The 10,791-nt window shown below is 33.0% G+C and overlaps 1 protein-coding gene across 3 annotated transcripts in view; it reads left to right on the forward strand.

The window, feature by feature from the left end:
* Elys (AT hook containing transcription factor 1 homolog) overlaps positions 1-10,791 on the forward strand; it is a 55,121-nt gene that overhangs the window by 38,396 nt on the left and 5,934 nt on the right. For all 3 annotated transcript variants that reach the window (XM_073978608.1, XM_073978609.1, XM_073978607.1), the window contains exons 5-9: positions 5,219-5,553; positions 5,617-5,983; positions 6,057-6,247; positions 9,802-10,141; positions 10,203-10,771. In XM_073978608.1, coding sequence (XP_073834709.1) covers positions 5,219-5,553; positions 5,617-5,983; positions 6,057-6,247; positions 9,802-10,141; positions 10,203-10,771 — 1,802 coding nt within the window. The remainder of the gene's footprint in view (positions 1-5,218; positions 5,554-5,616; positions 5,984-6,056; positions 6,248-9,801; positions 10,142-10,202; positions 10,772-10,791) is intronic.

The following is a 10,791-nucleotide window of genomic DNA, read 5'->3' on the forward strand; positions in this document are numbered from 1 at the left end:
TGGCAAGTTCCGCCCATTTCTACAGATTTTGAAATATTCGACATCAGATTTCTTGGAATCCTTGCATTTTAGGTTTAAAGTGTCTTTGGCAATATTACTGACAACAATACATACATACATACATATGTTCCCACAACATCCCTGAAGGGACAAGGGAGACTTCTCTCATATCAATGAGTGCACGCCGATTCATATTGGCTCAATGATATGGGACCTACTTTTTATTGCCGAGTCCGAACGGCGTGTCTTACGACACCACTTGTAGAGAAGTTTTTCATGGCGTAAATACTCAGGAAATGTCGCCAGCATTACTGAGGGGGAATTTTGCCACCGTTGAAAATTTGATGTTGCTTGGCCTGGGATTCGAACCGCAGACCTTCTGAGTGCAAGGCGGACGTGCTAACCATTGCACCACGGTGGCCACAACAATACGGGGTATCTTTTTATGAAAAAAATTAACCCTCATGCGAGTCACTAAAGGGGTCTTTTTGGTCCATTTTTTCAAAAAAGTTTAAAAACTCCTTTAAAATGAGATCGTATCAAATCAAAATATTCCACAAAATTATTTGTCATAAAATTTTACTATAGGTCCCCGAATACACCAAAACTCTAAATCGTACCTAAACGCCAGGAATCTGCCAAAAGTAAAATCACGTTTTAGGGTTAATGTTGTACTTTATCTGAGTTTATTACGTTTTGTCCCACAAAACTTCATTCTCGATAGAAGACGTCAAAGACAAAAATATTCTGCATCAAATTTCAATATAAGTCGCCAAATAAATGAAATATGTATTTACAATATATATCAAGAAAATATATACATCAAATTTGCCGACAAAACACCCAAATATTTTTTGAATAAATTTGTTTTGTTCATTTTTCGGGTTGATGCATGAAAGTAACATGAAATTTAGTTTTAGACGAAAGTTGTTAAAAGAAGAAATATTCTACATAAAATTTCGCTATAAGTCCCAGAACAAACTATATATCTAAGTAAAATACTTTGTTAAGAAAATTACTTTGCAAAATTATATATTATAGGTAAGAATTATTTGCTAACCTTTAAAGCATAGTACACACGGTCCAACAAAACTGACACTCAACGTACTTTTACGGCAATTTTCTGGCAAATAAAATTTTTTTATAAGCTAAAAATGATTGAAATACAACATTTAAGGTATAATTTAGTGATAAGGAAAGTAATTATTCAGCTAGATTTTGATATTAACGAAATAGACCTCAATGACTGTCAGTTTTGTTGGACCGTGTGTACTATGTTTAAGAAAGAAATTAGTAGCTTAAAATTCAACATCTCCAGAAGCTTTCGCTTTTCATATACGATTTAGGAGCATATTCTACAGTTTTTATTCACATTTTCGTTATCTGCGGTCACAAAATATATTTTATTGATGTTTTTCATAATAAATTCTTTCAGAAGATTATGCGTGCTCGATCCAAACTGTTTTTGAAATATCTATGGTGAATATATATAGGGAAAATATTGATAACCCAGATCGGACTTTGAAAAATTACGTATTTTAGTGCTATAAACTAAAATAACGTCATAAAGATAAGTCATAGGTTCCTGATATTGTATGTGAAAATGCGGGAATAGTCTACGGCTATTCTCCAGTGATTATATCTAACATACGAGTCCTAACATCCATGATTTTGGCATGGTCCTAAATACTATAATGGTGGCAGCTACTCCTGCTCTGACAAAATTGAATCATGACCCGAAAATTAGAGCGCCCAACGGGACTCATTTATGGCTTATGTGTATGTCCATACGGACATGTGTTGATCTTGTATCAACCTAATCTAACTTAACCTACATATATATATATATATATATATATATATATATATATATATATATATATATATATCTTCTTCTTTATTTACTCATCCGTTATCCGGATATAAGTGATCGTACAATTCATTTTGTTTTTTAATATTTATCGCATTATATTTATGTTATAGTATAGTGGTTGTCAGCTCTCTGTGTCTTGCAGCATTCAGCAGATCAGTTTCGTCGGTATAACCTGTCCAGTCCATGATGTTTTTGAGCCAAGATGTTTCTTTTCTTCCTCTAGCACGCCTTCCATCAATTTTTCCTTTTAAAATTGCTTGTAAAATGTTGTATTTATTGTTCCTTAATACGTGTCCAAGATATGCTATTTTGCGACTTTTTATTGTTGTTATTAACTGCCGGCTTACATTCATCCTTCTTAGTACTTCGTCATTAGAAATTTTCGCAGTCCATGGTATTTTCAGTACTCGCCGGTAAATCCACATTTCGAAGGCTTCCAATTTTCTTTCATCAGAGGATTTAAGCGTCCAAACTTCTGTTCCATATAGCAGCACCGACCAAATATAGCATTTTATAAAACGTACTTTCGTTGTTACGTTTATGTCATGGCTTTTCATAAGTTTGTTGTATTTACAAAAAGCATCTCGCGCCATCTCTATACGACTTTTAATCTCTTTCGAGGGATCCCATTGGTCGTTTATTAGTATCCCTAGATATCTAAAAGATCGCACTCTTTCAATTTCTGTACCTTGAACTTTTAAGGTCACATCTGCATGGGAATTTTTTCTGCTTATGACCATATATTTCGTCTTCTTCATGTTTATTTTAAGGCCATATTTCTCACTTACACGTGCAAGTTTCTCCACAAGTTTCTGGAGACCGGATATACTTCCAGCCAGTAACGTGGCATCGTCCGCATACCTTATGTTATTAATTATTTTCCCATGAATTTTTATTCCGACGTTTTCTCCTTCTAGCGTTTCTTGGAATATTTTCTCAGAATATACATTAAACAATAAGGGAGATAGAAGACAGCCCTGTCTAACACCCCTTGAGATGCCAATTTCTTTTGTTGGTTCTCCACTTACTTCAATTCTTGCCGACTGATTCCAATAGAGACTTTTTATGCACATAAGTTCATTGTCTTGCATTCCTATATCATGTAATATTTCCATTAATTTATCGTGTTTGACGGTATCGAAAGCTTTTTCGTAGTCAATAAAACACATGAATACATCCTTCTGGGCATCCCTACATTTTTGTGTTATAATTTGGATGCAGTAGGTATTTCCCATGTGTGCTTCACATATTTTGTATATTCTACTATGAATAATCTTTAGAAATATCTTCAAGGCATGACTCATTAAGCTAATGAGTCTGAAGTCACTGCATTGTTTTGCATTATTTTTCTTGGGTATTGCTATGAAGGTTGATTTTAGCCATTCTTGTGGATAGTTTCCAGTGTTGTATATGTAATTAAAAAGGTTGACTAGTAGGTGTATATTGCTGGAATCAATAAGTTTCAGTAATTCTGATGGGATTTCGTCCGGTCCTGTAGCCTTTCTGTCTTTCAATGATTTTATAGCGCGTTCTACTTCGCTCTGCGTTATAGGCGTCCCTCTTCTTGGAATTTCCGAATCATCCTCATAAGATGATCGATATATATATATAAATAAATAAAAATATTAATAAAAATGTATGAAATAAAGTAGTATTTTTAAATAAAAGTAATAGAACATTATATTTTGTAATAAAAATATTTTAAACTATTTTTATATAAAAATTTTATAAAAAAAATATAAATTTAAAGAAAAATTAATGCTCTGTTCCAGAACTTGCAAGAAGCTACTATTTTTTACTACGATAGCATTTTTTCCTTTATGTTATCGGGAAAAATAGTAAAAATTAGTAGATTCTTGCAGTTCTGGAACAAACCATAAATTAATGAACCTTATATAAAAATAATTTTTATTTAAAAATATTTTTTAATAAAAATACTAGAAAAAATATTTTTAAATAAAAATATAAAAAAATATTAAATAAATTTAAAAAAATTAAATTAAAAAATTAAGTTAAAAAATATATATTTTTTTAATAAAAATGTTATATTTTTAATAAAAAAAAATCTTTAACTAAAAATATAAAAAATTTAAAAAGTTAAAGAAAAACATACATATATTAATAAAATTTATAAAAATAATTTTTATTTTTTATACAGTTTTAAATAAAAATTCTATAAAAAATTAAAATAATATTTTTTAATAATATAATATTTTTAAATAAAAATATCTTTAATTAAAAATATTATAAAAAATTAAGAAAATTACATATAATTAAATGATATTTTTAAATAAAAATATTATAATAAAATTAAAAATAACAATAGAATAATATAAAATATTTTTGTACAATTATATTATAAAAATTATTTTAAAAAAATATTCTGAGAAAGTTAATAAAATTGAAGAAAAAATACAACTTTTAAAAATATTATAAAACCTGCAAGAATCTACTATTTTTAATATTTTTTTCGATATTATAAAGGAAAACATTATTATGGTAGTAGAATGTTAAGTTTCTTCTGGTACAGAGAAAATTTTTATAAATAAAAATTATTTTTATAACAATCATATTTTTATTAAAAATATAAATAAACACATTTCTATACTCCCAGCCTTATTGAAATAATGGTTTTAGACCCCCCCAAGTATGTTTGGACGAAATTTTATTTTAGATAATTTGGAGTCGATTTAGCCATGTCCGTACCTCTATCTAGGTGGTTGGTGAGTACGATATCTCTCGAACGATGATGAAACCGATTCTTGACGTCGCCAACTAAAATGGCAAATCCGCAAGATAAATCTCGCTTTTTTATTGTTCAAACTTTGCACATCGTATTGTTTCATCTAGTCATGTGTCAGGTTGGAATATGTACCATATCGGTCCAGTCCTTCGGGAACATCCCGACATAACATTTTCTCCATACTTCATATTGGTCCAAACTTAGCACATTCAAATATTTTTCTCAACCTCAAATTGACTATATCCGAGTTGTCCGCGTACCTTCCCCACAAAAGTTCAAAATTTAAGTGCAGTTAAATAGCTGTTCGAAAATAGTTTCGAAAATTTTACCGAAAGAGTATCCTTTGTGGTTAAAACATTATAAAACCAGGTATATTACTCCATACTTTCTGTGATAAGCGTCCCGAATTGTCGCAAAATATTAGTAGCATCTTCCCAAAATGTTGCTTTCCCAACATTTTGTTTTTTATTCGTCTTGCCGCTGTTGCATGTATCAGTCGAATATTTAGGACTCGCCACTCCTTCATCGGTTGCGCACCGAAGTTACAAGTTTTTTACAGTAATAGTCGTTCTAATTTCCCATCTCTTCTCTTCTACTTCCAGTTATAGAAAGTCCCTGTTCCATACAATACATCCAATCCATCGATTTGATAATGGGTCTTGCCATAGGCTTAGAAGATGGACGTTTGGCTCTCTACGATTTGGCTGAAATGCAAATATTTTACATAGCAAGACCGAAGCCAGAGATTGCAATGTCGCCATTGGTAAAAATCGATTATCTTGAACCACCAGATGATCCAAGGCCATGTCTGTATATATGGACTCTGCATGAGAATGGAGAAAATCTTTATGCCATGTTGCATAATTTAATGTATGAAAAGCGTATAAGCGAGGATGAGGAAGATGTTACCGCTGAGGAGGGACAATATTATTTTGAGGTAAGTAGAAGAAGTAAATTTCCTTTTATGTATAATGAAATAATTACAATATTTCTTCCTTAGTCATTTCTCAGCAGTAATGTCCGTTTGGAATTGCCTCTGGAGGCAACTAAAAGTGAAGTACTGGCTTGTCAAGCCATTTCCACACGCTCCAGCCACAGTTATGAGGATGCCAATTGTCTTTGTGCCATATCATGGTATTCCGTATTGGAAGGAAAAAATAAGCTGCTTATATTTGATCTGAATCAGTGGTATAAAGAGGAAATGCCTTCAACACTAATGTATGGCCAACAACCAAGTTATTTGGCGGGCTATATTTTGAACGGAGAATGCAATGGTTTAAATGCCTATCTACAGCCCAGTTCCATTACACATTTTAATTCTATGCAACGTTTTGAGGAACATTTCTATCCAAATTCTTTGAGTTTTGGTATGTACGTTGAGAAAAGGGGGTTCTTTGGAATATATATATGTTTAATTGCTGTGTTGAATGCTTCTTCCAGATTGTTCCCTGTTGCATAACGAAGGTTCCAGACGCTACAACTGGGAAGGTGCTCAAAATCGTTTAATAAATTTATTGCGTGTTAGCAATGCTTCAATATTTTTGGAACCAAGTAATTGCTTCAATGAAATCTTAAGGACCCGCCTAATGCCACAATTTTCAGAGTTGAATTTGAATTCAACATTTTCTAAGGTAAGTAAAATTGTAGGTCATTTGTGAAACAGGAATATTGAAATTTCGTTGTTGACTTTTTTTTCGCTTTCGTTGAAAGTGGGGTCTGGTTATACCAAAATATCAACCTAATAGACCCTTTCAATCGCATTTTTAATCGACTACATCGAAGAATTCAATTCGTACGTTAGGATTTCAGATATGCGAACACCGAAGAACTGTATCCTCTTCACCTTTGGTCCTTAGTGCCAATTTGAAGCAAGCCGTATAAGTTAATGAACTGAGGTCTTCAGCAACATCCTACACAACTTTGCAGTGCCCAGAGGCACTAATCCTTTAATGATGAGAAACAGTTACCCGTCTAACATCAATATGAATTCCGGAAAATGCATATTACCACATCAACCTTACATGTCATATTCACACATATCAGACGAGGGTTTTACTCGACCTAGAATGGCTTCGATACGGTTCAAGCTGTTCGAAATACGTATTTGAAACGTTGGATAATCAACTATATGACATAATAAATTGAAGGCCCGTACAGGGAAACAGGGAGTTTCCCAATCCACATATCTAAAAATACACACTTTCGCCAGACGGCGTAGAGATCTTAATGTATGCAGATAATCGTACGATCTTGGAGTCGGGTCATATCGTCATACATATGTGCCAGGCTAAATGTCCATCTGGAAAATATGAAAATATCCGCCACTAAATCCACAGCCACACTGTTCACTGTCCACTAACGATCCCAAGATGTTGGGTGTTACGTTCTCTTACATGTTTAAGGCGTCCGCGCAAGCCATAGCTATTTGCGATAAGATTAGTAGTAGGAACAAGGTCCTCAAGTAGCTGGCCGGCAGTAGAAACCTTTTTGACCTCTTACATAGCAATTGGCCGGTCTGTGATAAGCTATGCGGCACCAGCGCGGTATGCAAACGTTAGCGCTACGCAGTGGAATAATATTCAAGCCTTCCAGAATGCCGTCCTGAAAACTGGAACAGGCTGCCTTCTCATGGTATCAGTGGACCATTTTCATGAGGAGACGAAGGTTTTACAGCTGCATCAGCATAACAGAATATTGTCGATACAGTACCACAATACCTGCTTGGTTGTTATCGCAGTGAGCATCCCTGTCACTATTTAATGATCTTCATGATCTATAGAGAGATCCAAAGGTATAAAAGAGAACCTCAAGATCAACGAGCCTATCAGGCTGGCTTGAATAGCATTCACACTAATGCAGCTGCGCAGGCAATACGCAGGTGCAGTGAGAATGCCGTACTCGGAGACCACCCTCATCCATAGCAGTAGAAGCCTGCTGGTTTTAGTCCTGTTAGGATCCGGATGATGCAGCCGGCTCAATTCATATTAGTGTGTCCAAAAAACAAACCGGGTTTTCCAAACAAAACGGCTTTCGGTTAACCAAAATTATCCATTTTTGCAAAAACCATTTTTCGGTTTTGAAAAATTTTCAAACCCGGTTAACCGGTTTTGTTAAATAGGTACAAAATAGTTCATAACACTGTGCGACAACAAAAAAATTACGAGGAAAATCGAGTACATTATGAAAGTAGAGCTAAAAATATGAGACACGTGTATCGGCGTTTTAAAAGTTTACGTCGGAAAGTAACCAAAATAGGCGGGGCAAGTTCCGCCCATTTTTAATTTTTTCGAAATATTCGAGTTAAGATATCTTTGAATCCTTGCATTTCAGGTATATAGTGTCTTTGGCAATTTTACAGAAGAGTATGTGGGCAATATTTTTGTTAAAAATTTTAACCCTCATGCGGTTCATCAAAGTGGTCTTTTTTGTCCTTTTTTCAAAAATCTTTCAAAAACTCCTTAAAAATGTGATTGTATCAAATCCAAATATTCTACAAAATTGTTCGCCATAAAATTTTACTATAGGTCTCAGAATACACCAAATCTGTAACTCTTGTCTAATCGCCAGGAATCTCTAAAAATGAAAAACACGTTTTAGGGTTAAAGTCGGACTTCATCTGAGTTTATTTAAAATTGTCCCACAAAACATAATTTTAGAGAGATGATGTCAGAGACAAAAATATTCTTCGTCAAATTTCACTATGGGACACCAAGGAAATGAAATGTCTATTTACATTTTATAGCATGAAAATATCAGTATCAATTTTGCTGAAAAAACATGAAAATATTTCCCAATTTTTTTGATGAAAAATTTTTCCTTCTTTTTTCGAGTTGATACATGGAAGTAATATAAAACTTGGTTATGGGTTAAAAGTGTCAAAAGATGAAAAATTCTACACAAAATTTCACTATGAGTTTCAAAATAAACCATAAATCTATGTACACTATTTCCTTAAAAAAATTAGATTACAAATTTATATATATTAGGATGAAATTATATGTTTTAATTTTGGGTTTTTAACAAAAATATTGCCCACATTCTCTTCTGTAAAATTGCCAAAGACACTATATACCTGAAATGCAAGGATTCAAAGATGTCTTAACTCGAATATTTCGAAAAAATTAAAAATGGGCGGAACTTGCCCCGCCTATTTTGGTTACTTTCCGACGTAAACTTTTAAAACGCCGATACACGTATCTCATATTTTTAGCTCTACTTTCATAATCTACTCGATTTTTCCCATCATTTTGAAAAAAATTGAATTTTGTTGCACAGTGTAATTGATAAATATTTTTATTAAAAATGTGCGACAAATGGTAAATTAAGTATAACGATATCGTTACTATATAATTATCTCATAATATTCCTGTTATTTGACATTCAACCTCGAAGTGGAGGCAGCAAAATGAAGACAGATATTGTACTTTAGGAATAGAAAGTCCTTACAAATATAAAAGTGCGTACCAAATGGATTACGTTTTTTAAGTGTGAATTTTCTTAAGTGTCGATTCTTCGTCTTGCTTTGCCAACCTCAAATTATACCCAGCAAAAAAAAAAAAAATCCTTACTAAATAATGGGGTTTTATATAGTACTTTTAGCATTAATGTTTCGTTTGTTTATAATTTAACTTAAACCAAATGTGTATTATTGCGGAAAGCAACCCTGACACGATAGAGCTTAAAGCCGTAAACACATCCAACATTTCATTTGTGATAAAATAACAAAAGAGCAAGGGCAAGCTAAATAGAATTTTTCTTTATTCTTTTATTAGAAACGTTGGATGTGTTTACGGCTTAACTTGTTACAACAACAACAACAACGGTAAAATTCCGTGATTATTTTTCTTTTGCTCTTAACCAGTTGTAATTTTCTCTATATCACCCTGTAATTGGCCAGTTGTAATTTTCTATATGTCGCCCTGTAATTGATTATTGTTTGATGTACACAAACAAAATTAAAGCACACTTTTAGGCGTTAAGTTAAAAACCTTTTTGATCTTTTGAAGAAGAACGAATGTTTACTTTCTTTTATAAAAAAAATACATATAAAAATAGTTTTTTTTTGTGCGATGTTAGTTATCGATGTTACATTATATACGATAATAAAAATAAAAAAATTATTTTATGCTCCATGAAGATCATTTTTTATGTGTGTTTTTTTTGTCTTTCTCTTTTCTTTTTGTAGCAAGCGAAGTACGAGGTTATGTTATCCACGGCATTGGAAAATAATTGCATTAGCCTGCTGCGTGATTGTGCCAAATCATGGATTGATGGTAGTTTTATGGGTGATTTTGCTGTTGCCACAGGATTGTCACTATCCACCCTTACCGATTGGATATGGAAAAGGGCAAACGCCATAAAAGCGAGATCCAATGATTTGTGCAAGGGTCTCTTCGAATTTGGTGGCTATCCTTTGGATCAAAGGGAACAAAAAGAACTGTGTTTTATTACAAGGCAATTAAAGTTGCTGTTTGATCTTTTGGGAGAGATTTTGCAAATTGGACGCAAACAAATACCGGAAAGAGGTAAGATAAGAATACAATATTGTTATTATGTTTTAATTATATTTGTGACTTTCGTTTCCAGTTTATTCTAGTCTAGAGAATAACTACAGTTCTTTGCGTATGGCCTCCAATTATCAAGATTTGTTACTGTGGCTTTTAAATATTGGTTTGCTGCCTGAGGCCTCACCATTTAATAATCAAGTGAATTCCCAATATGAATTGGTACCCTATCCATATAGAGAATTGAAAGAATTCTATATTAAAAAGAGATCATATTTTCGTAAAATCAATGACCTAAACATTTCGAAAAAGTCCGGCAGTTGCCGGCTCTTGTATATTGATGCCTTCATAGATCACTCGTGTAAGGGTAATATTTTACATGAATATTGGTCGGAAAATGATGGTGATGGTTTATATCCCCCAAATTCTTTGGAGGCAATGTTAAGGGTAATGCTGGTGCCGGAATTGGATTATGAAAACAAATATGCCATTTTATTGTATTTCTTTTTGGATTTAAATATGGCCATTGATGAGGAGGCCTATAAGAATGTGGTGGCCAATTTTATTAAGTTTCCAAGTGTGTTTAAGTTGTCGGCAGCATTGATAAAGACGGTGCAGTCATTTTGGAATTTGGATCATGGTCAGTTTTTGGTAAGGGTTATATATTTTTT

Source organism: Musca autumnalis, unplaced genomic scaffold (genome assembly GCF_047663935.1).
Source record: "Musca autumnalis isolate F117 unplaced genomic scaffold, ASM4766393v1 scaffold_3, whole genome shotgun sequence".
In the NCBI taxonomy this organism is placed as follows: domain Eukaryota; kingdom Metazoa; phylum Arthropoda; class Insecta; order Diptera; family Muscidae; genus Musca; species Musca autumnalis.